Source organism: Sander vitreus, chromosome 11 (assembly GCF_031162955.1).
Source record: "Sander vitreus isolate 19-12246 chromosome 11, sanVit1, whole genome shotgun sequence".
In the NCBI taxonomy this organism is placed as follows: Eukaryota; Metazoa; Chordata; class Actinopteri; order Perciformes; family Percidae; genus Sander; species Sander vitreus.
This window is the reverse complement of record NC_135865.1, coordinates 10706911-10722141: the sequence shown is the minus strand read 5'-3', so window position 1 is coordinate 10722141 and position 15231 is coordinate 10706911. Positions and strand designations below refer to the sequence as shown.

General features: G+C 40.4%; 1 protein-coding gene across 5 annotated transcripts in view; it reads left to right on the top strand.

Moving 5' to 3' along the window:
• lims2 (LIM and senescent cell antigen-like domains 2) overlaps positions 1 to 15231 on the top strand; it is a 28775-nt gene that overhangs the window by 12259 nt on the left and 1285 nt on the right. For 3 of the 5 annotated variants that reach the window (XM_078261602.1, XM_078261603.1, XM_078261601.1), the window contains exons 2-10: positions 5907 to 6066; positions 7883 to 7949; positions 8111 to 8231; positions 8880 to 9029; positions 9784 to 9934; positions 11106 to 11198; positions 11596 to 11644; positions 11941 to 12016; positions 13560 to 15231. The exon at positions 13560 to 15231 is cut by the window's right edge and continues 1285 nt beyond it. In XM_078261602.1, coding sequence (XP_078117728.1) covers positions 5907 to 6066; positions 7883 to 7949; positions 8111 to 8231; positions 8880 to 9029; positions 9784 to 9934; positions 11106 to 11198; positions 11596 to 11644; positions 11941 to 12016; positions 13560 to 13674 — 982 coding nt within the window. In that variant the 3' untranslated portion in view covers positions 13675 to 15231. Of the gene's footprint in view, positions 1 to 1082; positions 1447 to 5906; positions 6067 to 7882; positions 7950 to 8110; positions 8232 to 8879; positions 9030 to 9783; positions 9935 to 11105; positions 11199 to 11595; positions 11645 to 11940; positions 12017 to 12539; positions 12829 to 13559 lie in introns of those variants that run through there. The other 2 variants (XM_078261604.1, XM_078261600.1) reach the window with 2 other exon arrangements.

Sequence of the window (15231 nt, the reverse complement as noted above, 5' to 3'; positions counted from 1 at the left end):
CAGAGCTACCACTTACCCAGAGGAGACACAGATTTGTGGGTTTAAAGGAATGCCTACAGACCAATATGGGATTTCTGAGGACGATTAACATATTTTATAATTATAGCTCTAGATAGCTTGAGATAGATGTTCTAAACTGATAGTCAAGCCGTACTGTTGACTCACTTGGAGAAAACACAAACCATGATTCCAGTTTGTCCTGAGTTTTATTCCTGTCAGGGAAAAATAAGCAGTCCATAAACAATCCCATCATGGATTGGAAATTTGGAAATGGTGAACGTGAATGTGAATGTGAAAAGACGACATGAATGCAACTGAAATCAGTAGTGTTTATGGACTGCATTAAATCAGTTCAGATCACAAACAGTGTAGCATTGATCTGTTACACTATAAATATAAATAATTCAACGAACCTACATTGCATCATGTCAGCAGGGTGACACTGATAAGACAATATCTGGCTCCAGTTTCAGCCCCTGTATGTTGCGTACCGCTGCTTGATTTCTGGCTCCATTGTGTTTATACGATGACTAAAATAAACAGTGACTTGTTGTTAGCTTCTCCGCTTTCTTGTGCCACATTTCCACTTTGCGCAATGCTTGGAGATGGAGCCACGTTGTTACATATCCCAGAAAGCGGAGATTTCCAGCTGTTTAACACACACACACACACACACACACACACACACACACACACACACACACACACACACACACACACACACACACACACACACACACACACAGACAGACAGCTTGGGTAGATATTACCCATAAACTGTCAGATATCAGGGATGCAAAACATTTAAAAACAAAAAAATAAAAAATACAACTACGGCTTGTGAGTGTGATGGCACAGTGACCTCTGTCTGGACAGGCGTCAGGGTTGGCTCTTTAGTTTCAGTAACCTGCCCAAGAATAGACCGCGAGTGTGACAGGAGGGGAGACTGAGTGTGTGAGAGAAAAAAGAGAAAGAGTTGATGTGGGAATGAGAGAAAGAGGGAGGGAGGGAGGAAGAGAGAGCAAGAGTACTCCCAGCGCAGTCTGATCAGTGTTTCGGTGTCCTTGCTATGTGGATTACTGCTCCCACTGCTTACTGGATTGCCATTCCCATAACTGTAAACTTACTTTGAACAAGCACACAGGATTTATATTGTTCTAGTGTTTTGGTTTTTGGCTGCAGTGACTTTAACACAGGTGTTAGGTGGATTTGTGCAGTTCATTTTGGACTGTACATGAGAATGGAGCTGAACGGTCGTGTTCTGCCACCATCAATACCTGAAGATGGAGAACCCCCGGACCATGTTTCTCATGGAGAGATGAACGGTTACCACCAGAGGCTTCTGGGCGGTGACGGGGGAGAGGCTGAAGTCCCGGTGTCCAAGTCCCAGAGACGAAAGAGTGATGTCAAAGTCTATAAGGAGTTTTGTGATTTTTATGCTCGCTTGTAAGTACACAGTTTAGAAAACAGGAGTTAAAATACTACTACTAGTGTGATGTGAAAAGATGTTACTCAGCAGCCAGTAAAACTTGCAGTGAAACCTGCATCATCCTCTTTGAAGAAGCTGCTGGCCCTCCAAAACGTATTGTGTTAGTATGGCTTTACATGATAGTTGTTTGGCTGTTTCATTCTCAGGGACACCCCTCCACTCACAAATTGTCATTATCTGTAGTAACTTTAGTATCTTTGAGCGAGTATCACAGAGCATAGGGAGAGGAGTGATCCATGATTTGTGATTGTTGTGATTGGTGGATGATTTGCCACATCACTAAATTACTGTCACAGATGAAGCATTTTGGTAACTGACAAGCCAGTTAAACTGATGACTGGTGTGAGGTAGTGGATGTGTGTGTAATGGAATTCGGTCGGCTCATACACTGACGTGGTATTAGTGTAGTATTGCAGAATGGCAAGCATGTGTGCATGAGGGGCAGGAAGGCTAAATATACACTATTTTTCTGACTGATCTGACCTCATCGTAGGCTGTAGGAAAACATGGACGTAGGGTCACTCACAGGTCTGTGAAGGGACATTTTGAAGCCTGGAGTTTTCTTTCTCAGTGTTGGAGACAAACAAATCCAGTTCTGGTCGGAGGTGTACAAGCTCAGGTGGCACTCAGCAGATGAGATGATTAACTGAGAGTCCTGTCAGTCCTGGAGACATTAAAGCCCCTATGGGTGGTATTTTAGATGTCTGACTTGAAGTGACTCCTAGTGGTATTACATAACAACTAAGATAACTAAGATTTGGTCTTTGGTAGGTGTTAATATTGTATAACCTGGTTCATGTCTGCCAATATGATGTGAATGCACGTGGCTATACACAAACTGGGGACTGGGAAAACGCAAATGTACAATGAAAACAACGCACAGTACGAACTTTAGACATCGACTGAGCTTTGAATATTCAGCAATAACTGGATCTTAGTTTTCCATAATATTGTCATAAGATCTGGAAGTAATGATAGATTATTTTACTTCGATTATAGTCGCATAGTGATTACAGATGTGTACAGAGCGCTGAGAACAGAGGATAAAGTAGAGGAGATGCATAAAAAAGGCATCTGAAGACACATGGTGACCAGTGGAGGGAGGGTGGAGGGAACAGAAGGTATTCATAACAGAAGTGATGGTCTGCATCCTTTCCCTTAGCTGACAACCAGCCTCCATTTATAGTCACAGATCAGCATGGTGGGGTTAACAAGGTGGAGGGAGAGTCATATGGATTTTTTTTTTAAAGAAACCTGCTCCCAACCTTCTTTTGTCCGTCTCATATAAAATACCTGTTTTTGCCACACACTTTTTCTTATGTTAAATAAAAAGTAGTAAAAAGCTACATTTATTTATATATATATATATATATATACTAAATGGTCTTAGTTAGACATCTCACAAACCCTGAACACTCAAAGGTAGGTGCAGAATAACATTTTCCACCGATTTTAGTCCACCATAAAGGTGCAAAGTAGTTTTGTGAGTAGTTTAAGGTACAAATGTGTACCTGTACAAAGTTTAGTTTTACAGCTAAAAGTACTGTTACTTACGTCAGTGAAGTTAGCACACTCTCTGTGAGCCTGTATGGTGCAGGAGGACAAAGCACTTTGCCACCGCTGTCAGATCCAGGGTTGGTGCTTGGCAGTGTTTTGGCTTGAACACATGGAACACAATTGGGAGTTAGTGGGAAGCTGGTGAGGGGTCATGTCTGTCTTGCAAAGCTAACGACTCCCTCAGGCTAACTAGTCTGTCTACGCTGAGTTTAAATAAGAAAACCTATTTTATTGTAGTATAACTGCTTCTAGGCTTGTCTCTCACTCACACAGGGTGCTACAGGCAGATAGGAGGGTGGAAATGCCTAAAGGATGTGTCACTTCCTTCCAAAAATGCTTTGGATAGGGCAGGGCTGTCTGCGTGTGTGATATCAGGCCAGACAGGGTATATAGAACAATATGTATTTGATAAGTTTGTGGACCCAGATGGAGGCTGGGTTTACTACATCTTGTTTTAATGTAGTCAGCGCATTAAAAAGGGTATGACAGTAACCCTTTTTTTGTAGTGGCGATGCAGATTCTGAAAGACATTTGGTAGAACTGAGGTGTGCATTGTTAAAATGATGAGCAGTTTAGACATATAGTCCAAAAAAGTAAAAAGTGATGAGCAATGTGTCTGTTTTTTGGAAGTGTTGAACTTGTTAATTCCCAAATTGATCTAACTTAGTTACTATGAACAGATGGCATCACTCCATAAAAAGTGTGTGTGTGTGTGTGTGTGTGTGTGTGTGTGTGTGTTGCCTGGATACACGTTGGTATTCTGACCTTTCCACCAAAGCAGAGAAGCCAGGGTGGGCCCACCATTCTCTCTTCTTTTTTTTCTTTTCTCTTTCAACACCTCTGTCTGCAACATGTCCCCATTTACGCACAGTTCGATTCAGGTATTAAGCAGTGTTGTTATTGTGTGCATCAGCATTGGTAACTTTGCTGTTGATTTATTATTATGTTGCAGTTTTGTACAATGTTTGCTTATGCTTGGTTCAGAAAAGTTTGATCATGTTGTTTGTATCTCTATTATGATAGGATTATAATCAATTTAGTTCCAGGTTCAGCCTGTAAAGGGTTGGGTGATATGACGATATATACCATAAGATGATATAGAATTGTCCAATTGTAAGATTACTTCGGGCCAGTCAGACATACTGGACCAATCAGCCAGCTGTAAGCTGTGTTAAAGTGATAGCGTGACTTCCTTCCGTCTCTCAAATGTCCAACTATAAAAACTAGTTGTTGGATTTTAAATTTAAACTGATGTACCATTCAGCAACTGCATGGCACTTTTCCTATCATAGATTTATTCAGTTTGCAGGATAGTATAGGTTTCCAGATCAGAAGATAATCATGGTTTCCAGTTTAAAAATCAGAAGCAAACATGAGCAGTGAGTGGTGTGTTTATCAGTTGCATGAAGGATTCCTGTTGTGTAAGTGAAGGATAATAATGTCAATAATCATTACATTTTTCTAGTACTAACCACTAACATAAGTGGCTAACTAATACATGTGATGATGAGCAGAAAAAAAGAGCATAAATAAAAAGCTTTATGTGAAGCACTGTGGCAGGTTTTCAAATGTGAATCCATTTGTGCTGCAGGTTCTGGCACCAGTGCCTCCAGTGTGACAGATAATTAGCCTGGGGCCCTTCCCTGTTGATATATTACAATCGTGGTTTCCAGAGAGGCAGTGAAACAATTCTGATTGTTTAATCAAAGGGCAGGGCTGGCTTTATGCGTCGCTCCAGGTTTGTTCTGACATTTCTGACATCGGACTATGTCAGACTAGTTCTTTGACAGTTTGTTGCAAGATATTGACCCATGTCTGTGCATGTACACACATCACTTACAAATACACTGCTGAAACAGTGCAGATGTACAAACTGTAACTTCAGCTTTTCTTTCAAAAGGCACCATGTAGGTTTCCCACCTCAGTGATTCCCCACGCCCTGATAAGCAGAGCCAAAATAAATCTAGAACCAAGACACTTGTGTGTGTGTGTGTGTGTGTGTGTGTGTGTGTGTGTGTGTGTGTGTGTGTGTGTGTGTGTGTGTGTGTGTGTGTGTGTGTGTGTGTGTGTGTGTGTGTGTGTGTGAGAGAGAGTTTGCAGGCGCTGATGACCTCTTGCATCACATTTTCCCCACTCACTTGTCTTTTCTGCTTGTTTTGAGTACATCTTCCAGCTGTTCATGACACGAGAAACATGTCATAGATGTTAATTCATTGGTGTTAGGTGTGTCCTGACATGACCCTGGCCCTGGAGTTTATTGATATTCCTAAAGAACCATGACTTACAGAAACAAATTACCAATGTATGAAGAAATTAAAAAAACAGCTACATTGTGTTTTTCATTAAGTTGAATATATCAAGATGTACTGCACATATAAGATTAAAAAACATAGTATATTAATTAAAAAAAACTACAATATAGCACAATGCCTTCTTATTAACAAACATTAAAATCATAAAACACATGATAATAAAGTTTCTCTGTTTGAGACATTTCAGGTTGACCCGAGGTTTTCCAAGTTGAAAAAAGAAAGAAAATGTAGCAATTAAAAAAAACAATGGATACCAGAACCATCAACCAAACTAACAGAAAACAAAATAAGTGTCAAATATACTGTAGTACAAATTCAGTGAATATGTACTATAATATATCAGCAGTCAAATATAATTCTCCTGGCAAACCTGCGTACAGTAGATTTCATTATATGCTATGTTGTATTGGTTGCACAATGATTCATTTTGTTCTGTAGATATTGCATTCCCTGTTTCTACTTATTATATCAACAACTGTAATGCCTATGAGGGTTTGGCCTACGTAAGTGTACTCTGATTCTCATTCTGATAATTCTTTTCTCCTCAGCAACATGGCCAATGCTCTGGCCAATGCCATGTGTGAGCGCTGCAAGAGTGGCTTTGCCCCGGCTGAGAAGATAGTTAACAGCAACGGGGAACTTTACCATGAGCAGTGCTTTGTGTGCGCCCAGTGTTTCCAACAGTTCCCAGAGGGACTCTTCTATGAGGTAACACTTTGTTTCTTACCAATGTCCTTTCAGTGTGCCATTCGTCATCCAATAAAAGATACATAATGCAGTAATTGACAGGTTTAAATACACCTAGGGGGCAATGGATTACAATAAACATTGATGGCATTGCATAGGCATTGCAAATGGTTTGGACTTTTTTTTTTTTGCCAATGTGGATCAATGGAAAATGGATTAAGATTAGTCTAGACATGCCTAAGTACACAGTTAACATTAAATCATATGTGGACAGAACAATAGGTTCAGGAGATGTTTCGATTTATTGCCTGAACACAGAAGTTTCTAAATGTAACCATAGTTACACTTATCTTTTCAGTATACATTTTAAGTAGCAGTGATTGGTCAATGACCTGGCTTTCTTTTTCCAGACAGTTAAATCACTGTTTATTGCAAAGGAGCAGCCTTTTGCACATTCCTTAGACAAAGAATTTAAACACATGGTCCTGTTGAGGTAAATAAAGTTGGGTGAGCACACTCCTCAATGCAGCATTGAATTATTGCAAGCCCATTCCAGTAATGCTTACCAGTCTTGACACAAGGCCAGATGTTTCTCTGTCAGGCCCCAGAGAACCCGACGCCACTCTGTTTAGTGAGTTTATCACAGAGAAGGTGTCTCTAATGCACGATCAATATGAAGATCAAAGGCATTGCATTGACCTCTGATTCCCCATGTAAATAATTCTACCCGTTGCCATTAATAAACCACGGTCAGCTGGATATTACCTGTCCCTCTGTGTTGAGCAGTAGGAGCTTGCTTATGTATTAGGAAACGTTTGAGGTAGGATCATACTGTTTTTGGCTTTTTAGATTGTAAGTGGAAAGAAAAGAAAATACACAGCAAGAGCTATGTACAATCATTTCCACTATGTAGAAATTCTAAAAAATATACACTTGTACAGCATATGTGAATCTATGGTGCACTGATGGCTGTTTGGAATACCACAGTGTTCATCCAGTACAGTGTATAGCCATGCTTGCACAGAGTAGTATGTGACTTGGGACATGTGTTAAGCCTACATCTGCATTTTGTGCACAGAAAAAATAAAATAAAGAAAGATCAACCATTCCTTTCCAAACAATGACTTACAGGTCATCCATCTTTCACGTTTTTACTCCATTGATAGATTTAAGCTTGCTACTCCAAAATGCACTCTATGCTGATAGGTCAAGAAGCAGCTCTCTAATGAACCATTTAAACAAATTCCCAATTTTTCAAACAGACTGGAGGGCTCATTAGAAATAGTTCCTTGTCTTTCCCCCTTTGCTTCCTGCCTGCACGTCATGTTTCCTCCTCTTCTAGTTTATCACCTCATCAACTGTGTCAACAATTCTTTCCAGCCTGTTCCTAGACTGTTTAATGAACTCATTTGATGCGTCAAATATAACAGCTTGAGGGGGGAGGGGATTTGTTCAGGTTGTGAGCTGTATGTAACAAAATAAAAACTGTTAATCTTTAAAAAAAAGAAAAGAAAAAGAACTCCAACATAGACTTCTCATTGTGTGACAGATAGTTCTGCCTTGAGATTTATTTTGCCATAAGAAAACTTCATACATCGAGTCATATTTCTTGCTGGGTAACAAAAACGTAGTGGTGCTGCCGTTTGTGATCAACATAACATTGTGTTCTATTAGTAAGAATGTTTGAATATATTTGTGTATATAGGGGTTGGGGAAGATGTTTTTTTTTTTTTTTTTTATTATACTGTTTAGTAATGTTATTGCTATTATATAATATTAATTCACAGCCATGTGCTTTAAATAATTGGGTACAAATTGTTTGAATTCTGTTTGACAGTTTGAAGGCAGAAAATATTGTGAACACGACTTCCAGATGCTGTTTGCTCCCTGCTGCCACCAGTGTGGTAAGTACAGGAACTCTAGTAACAGAGATTGAATGCCATCCATCCTCTATCTTTACCTGGCCCTACCTGTTCAGGGTCATATGGAGATGGAGTTTGGGGTTTATGCCCTTTAAAGTATATCCATGGACAAGTTCTTCATAATCTTTTTTCTCTTCTTCAAGGTGAGTTCATCATTGGCCGTGTGATCAAGGCTATGAACAACAGTTGGCATCCAGACTGTTTCTGCTGTGATATCTGCCAGGCTGTGCTCGCTGATGTTGGATTTGTTAAGAATGCTGGAAGGTTAGTTCCTCTACAACCAGTTACCATCCTTCAACTGGTGAAAGTTGTTTAATCATATCAGTTTATGTATACTGCAAAGCAGGATTATGTTTTCTATGATGCTATTTTATGTGGTACTGATGTTTCTACAACTTCTATACACATATGTCAAGCATTCTCACGACTTTCTCCTCTTTGGCCTCCCTTTCATTGTCCCGGCAGTATTAAAAGAGAACTACAACACAGCCTTCTGTTTTATACTATATACGTCAGGGTCAGATACTGATCAGGGTTTTTCTTTTTGTCAAGTAAAACTAACTTGAAGTTCCCATTTGTTCATGTGATCGCTGTAATTGTTCCTCCGGTTCATAAAGAGATCCCTTCCCAGTGTGATTTCAATGTAAATAGTAGGGGACAAAATCCAAAGTCCTCATTCTGTGTAAAACAAATACTTTGAAAGTTCAGCTAAAGCCAATATGAGACTCATTTTTCATATGGACATGTGAGTATTGTGTTAAGACTTGAAAAATGTGAATGCTTCCTATAACTTTTGGGGAGGAAATCTGGTTCAAAAGTCTCTGAAATCTTAGACCAGGGCTTGCTGGTAAGGACAAAGTGTCTAATCAAGTATCTCTCTGTCTGTCTTTTTTTGTCATTGTCTCCCATCAGGCACCTGTGTCGTCCATGTCATAACAGGGAGAAAGCTCGGGGCCTCGGCAAGTACATCTGTCAGAAGTGTCACGCCATTATTGAGGAGCAGCCTCTCCTGTTCAAGAATGACCCGTACCACCCTGATCACTTCAACTGCAACAACTGCGGGTAACATGCTCACACACACACACACACACACACACACACACACACACACACACACACACACACACACACACACACACACACACAAACCTGTCAAGCTGTGTCAGTCCCACTAGTCATTCAGGGCATGAAGGTAGTGGGAGGACCATATGCTACAGTAGATGGTGGGTGCAAACTGCGTCAGGTTGTGAATCGTTCTGAAAACGCCTCAAACTTACCGATAGATGTCTTAATTCCATGACAGGATCATACTTCATTTGTTATGCAGTCATGATGCTGCCAGGTTTATGCACACTTTGATGCTAGAAACCAGTGTATTGAATTTATTAAGTTGAGACAGATCATCCATGATTATCATAACATTTGTTGCAACTCTAATTCACTGATAGAATGTTCTAATCATGAAAACTTCAGAGATCCAACAAAAAAGGTTACAAGTCCATAGTCTATGCAGACAAATACTCAGCTCATCACACAGTACTTTTAATCAGCCACAACATGACGGACCAAGACTGCTCTCTGGTGGACAAACTATGTAATTGCAATTAAATGTACACACACTAGGTCGTGTTTTCTTCTTCAGAGAAAGCTACTTCCAACTTCACAGTCAGTATTATTTTCTGCGTTTTTGTAAAAATATACAATGTTGTTTGCATAAAAAAACGTAGAATGTGTTTAAGCGAGTTACTATGGAAAGTGTTTACATGCTATGGTGAAAGCAGAGCTGATCTCGTGTTGTTGACCTCTTTCTCTGCAGTAAGGAGCTGACGGCTGATGCCAGGGAGCTGAAGGGGGAGCTCTACTGTCTGCCCTGCCATGACAAGATGGGTGTCCCCATCTGCGGGGCCTGTAGGAGACCCATCGAGGGTCGTGTGGTTAATGCCATGGGCAAGCAGTGGCATGTGGAGGTACGATGTTAAACGTTTGAAAACAGCCTCGGTTACATGAAGCTTAGGAGACACTACTTAAATGTCTACACTGGATTCACAGTCACATTCAAGAAGGTGAAGTTGTGATTGTTTTCATTTGTTTGGTGGTTGGGTGTCATATTGGTGTCAGATGTATTTACATGTTAGATGATATAGTGTACATGTTCTGTTTGAAATGATTAGTACTCTAAGGTTCCAAATATTTACAATATTTATTTTATAGGTTCCCTGCTGAAATGCAATTTACTTACATATTTGAGAAACTGAAAGTAGCTATTCATTCATTCTTGTTCTCTCTTGTTTTTGTTTTCATTCCAATGAGTTCACTTTTTTATATGTGCCATATGTGCGACTCCCAGCTTTATCTCCATAGTTTTGTTCATTGCGCTCTATTCCTCCATTAACTGTATATATTCTCTATGACGTCATTCCACCACCTATCTTCATATGATCTTTTGTCTATTCACATTTCATGGCCATTTTTCCTGTCTTCCCTCCTCCACATGTAGCATCATGTGTGCACTGTGTGTGAGCGCCCATTTCAGGGCCACCCATTTTATGAGCGAGGTGGTCATGCCTATTGTGAAAGACACTTTGACATGGTGAGGGGATTAAGGATCGGCCCGATGTTGATTGCTGCCCCGTGTCTCGCATCTTCCTGCCTGGCTAGAATCTCCCAGCCTCCATTCAAGGGTTATACTAATAGTTCACCACTTGGTGTCTTTCTGTCTGTCCATCACTTGGGTCCAGAGCATGATCTACAGGCCAGATTCTCATAAACTTTTGTCTTAAAGCCAGATCCTATTTTCAACTCAGTTACCTAAAATAAATTAGTAAAACTCTTATACTGCACTATATATATTTTTTAAAATATTTTTAGTAATTATTATTATTATATATGCCCCTTTACTTTCTGTAATACCTTTACTATTCATTTCTTACATGTCTGTTTGGAGGATTAGTGCCAACCTTCTCTACTCTCTGTACCCTGCTTGGACGCAGTAACAGGACATCTGGACTAAACTGATCTGGTTGTGGTCTGACCAGATAATGTCCGACTGTGCTGCTGCCTGTAACACGGTCTGAATGTGATAATGTACTGACTGACGCTGTGCTAACCACGTGTGCTTGGCCGTGGTTTTGTTTGCAGCATTTTGTGTGTGCTAAGTGTGAGAAACCCTTCCTGGGACACCGTCACTACGAACGCAAGGGCTTGGCCTACTGTGAAACACACTATAACCAGGTAACACGCAACAGTATTGGGAATATTCATGTTGTGCTCAGCATGATGTTATGTTTTGCCTGTAATGAAATATCTGTTAATTATTTGTAAGTCATCAGAACAAGCTCAGTATAAAGAGATGATGGGATGATTAAGGGGGGGGGGGGGACTTAATGTAAGGACCTTACCTAGTGTGAGAGGTTTTTTTGAACACAATACTTCTGTTCCAGGGAAGTTTACAAAATGCCTCTGTAGCCTATGTATGTTTGCATGTTGTTTTTTTTTAATACAGCATGTTATACAGTATGAGCCATGATAAAGACTGCCCGCGCTGCATTTGTGTTGCAGAATTTCATAACTCATAATATGCGTCACTCTACTGCTCACTCTCTGTTTTCTCTCCCTTCGTCACACTCAGCTGTTTGGAGATGTTTGCTACCACTGCAATCGTGTTATTGAAGGAGATGGTGAGAAAACGTATTTTGATTGGAAAATATATAATGGTTTATGGGTGGAGTGGTCATTTGTCACTCATGGTGCTGCTGCCCTGTTAACATTTTTGTTTATTAGAGCACCTTTTACCTTATACTTCTCTTTTATATGACATTGACTGTATTTTGATGTATTTCTTGTCTCACAATTTGCCTTGAAAACGAGATTCTGAAATTTAGACTAAACCAAATCCAGTTAACTTTAGTCATGTGATGGTAATCTGGAACAGTGTCTCATGTGACAGTGTTTTTATTTCTTCTATTTTTGTCAGTGGTGTCTGCCCTTAACAAGGCTTGGTGTGTCAACTGTTTTGCCTGCTCTACCTGCAACACCAAGCTCACCCTCAAGTAAGTAAAACACAAGTCTAAAAGAGACACCCTGATGCCATCACTGTGGCAATCAATCCACACATTTTAACCTAGATTGTGTACTCATTTGGTATTGGTTATATTCTCTGAAGACTGACAGAAATTCACATGTGAATTGGCCAAGCTCGCTCTTTGTTTGTCACCTTTCTCTTTTCACAACTACCCTGCATCTTGAACTATTTGCTGCTGTTAACTGTCTGTTTTTCAATCCTGTTCATTTCTGATGTTTCACCTTTCTCTTATAATCCTGTGTCTCTGCGGACTTGTTTCTTCACCTCTTCTCCCTTTCATCATCCCTCTTCTTTGTCCTCTTGTGTGCTTCTCTTGCTGCACTTTTCCTTACTCTGCCCTCTCCAACTTTTTTCTCTCCTTCTCATCCTTCTTCTTTCCTTTATTCTTTCCTCCCCACTGTCTTTCTCCTCCTCCTCTCTAACTGCCCTTCCTCATCTTCCCCCCCTCTTTCAAACCCCTCACCATCTCCCCCTCCTCCCTGCTCCGTCAGGGATAAGTTTGTGGAGGTGGATCTAAAGCCGGTGTGTAAGCACTGCTACGAACGCCTGCCGGACGATATGAAACGCCGGCTGGCCAAGCGTGAACGTGACTCAAAAGACAAGAAGAAGAAATTGATACCCATGTGTCTGTGATCCACTCTTTGTTCTTTCTCCTCACTTCCACTCTTCTTCCTTTGGTCAGTTTCCATCTTTCTTTCTGTTTCAATTATTTTTGCTGTTTGCTGTGTTTCATACATTCATTTCATAAATATTTCAAACGTGCTCCAAGCCACTTGTTATCCTTTTATATCACTGTTATACTTAGTTCATGTGGCTTTCAAGCCAAATGATGTCATCAGACATTTAGTAGGTGAGTATTCACAGACTGAAAATATGTGCGTGACCTAATACTAGAAATGTGTCTGTACATGGTCACCTCTCAGCCAGAAACACTATTCAGGATTAAGGCTGCTACTCTGGTAACCTCTACAATGCAAACAGGCAAATCAGATCAGTCACATGGTAAAGGGAATGCGTTGTTTCCTAGGTCTCCCTGATTGTCTGGGCGTAAAGGGTAAAGCCTTAATCTCTTCCGGCAGCTTTCTGGCCCCAGCTGTGGTAGTGCAGAGGTCCCACCGGGTTTAACACATGCCCTGCTCCTGCCAGCGATTATCTTCTTTGGGAGCAAATGTTGTTCGAGACAGCTGGGGGGGGGGCGGCTTGTTAGTCTGTTAGTGGAATTAAAGGCATTTAATACAGAAAACATAATAGAGCACATTGTACCTACTTCATTCAGTTGATGTTGAAAATGATAAATATCTTAAAATGCCCATCCACAATAATAACTTTTGGCCGCAATTTTGTTAGGTGTTTTTCCTCCATAATACATGCACATCAGCTTTTCAATTTATAATGAACTGTTTTGTAAGTATATAAAAATGTATGATTTCAAAGCAGCAAGTTACTCTGCCATTGTTCATGCTAGTAGACGTAGCATCTAACAACATTGGCTGTAACTCTCTCTTCCACAGGAACAAGTTTGTGGAGTTTGACATGAAGCCAGTGTGTAAGAAGTGCTACGAGAAATTCCCTCTGGAGCTGAAGAAGAGACTGAAGAAGCTGTCTGAAACTGTTGCCCGCAAGTAAACACACACAGCTGGGCAGCTGAAGGGAGGGAGAAACAGATGAGACCCCGAGGTGGCCACGCAAGTCACGTTTCCAGAATTGACAATTGTATAAGACAGCATTTTGTGTGTTTTATTGGTATGTTAAATATAGGTTGGTTATTTCAGCAGAACACTCTACTTTTTGTTCTTTAAGATACAGAGATCATTTCATGAGCCTGAAACTGACAGATGGGCCAACACAGGTTGTTGGCCAGTCAGTCAGTCAGTGGGTTTAACATGAACCTGTCCAGTGCCTTTTGGCTCAAATACTGCACTGTATACTTTTTCACATGCTTGCCTTATTTTACTATATGTAATATATATGTCATATTATGCTTTTTGGCTTTTTCCCTTTCCAGTATTGTGTTATATATCTTTTTGTGCACATTATAGGTTTACAAAGTGAAAAAGCCAAAAGTCCACCCCAAAGGGACTTACCATCTCCAACAGAAAACACTGTTCACAAACTGCTCCAAACAGCTCTATTGTAGTCCAGTCTTTACTTCCGTGACAAACGTGCGTCACTTTGTAACACACGTTATAATGCTCGCCTAGCTGTTAGCGTGGCACTCCCTCATACTCTGCAACTGACCAGTCCCTCCAGAAAAACGCGATTATGCGATCGCATAATTCAGTGCATAATCAGCCAAAATCCGCATATTTATGCGGGGGCCGCATTTTTTCAAATACGCCGCACTTTCGCCGCATAAAAACAGATTTCCGCCCAAAATATGCGGGGCTTGCATGATTTCATAATCCCCGCATTTTCGTTGCAAAAATGTCACATATATCTTAGCAGAAAGTTGAAAAATGTTGCGTTTACTTCACACAAGAGCAGCCATTTTCCCCTGTTGCCATGGGAACGTTATGAAGTGACACAATTATGCGACGTGAACATCATCGAAAAGCTGCAAACCCCGCGATGAAGCCATGATGAAACCGCAGTTTTTGCAACTTACCACAATTTTGCAAGTTCTCGCAATTTCATCGCATAAAATTGCATAAATATCCCGCATATTCCATCGCATTTTTTAAGAAAACGTGCCGCATAATCAAGGATTTTTGCCCGCAACAATCACAAAAAAACTCCGCATTTTTTCTGGAAGGACTGACTGACTAGCTTACAGTGCTTACATAGCTACTGCGCATGTATGACTCCCAACAAAGATGGAATAAAAGTGCGATGCCTCACTCTGTAGCTAAAACAGAGAGTTCAACACACAGGGTGAAAAGAGGAGCTGCAGCAATGTGCAGTACAACAAAAATATGGTGTTTTTTGAAAATTAAACTATGTAAACCTATTCTGATATAATCTCTAAATACAATTATGAACCTGAAAATGAGCATAATATGAGCACTTTAAACATAAACACAGATGATTATGGTTCTGTATTTTAAAATGACATATGAGCTTTAAGAGAGCATGATAAAAATGCGTGTTGACAGGCGGTTTAACTTGCCACCTTGTCTCATGATGCCAAGCCATGTGCCCTCTGTTTGACTTATGTTACTGACACTCTTGTATAATATTGGAGTA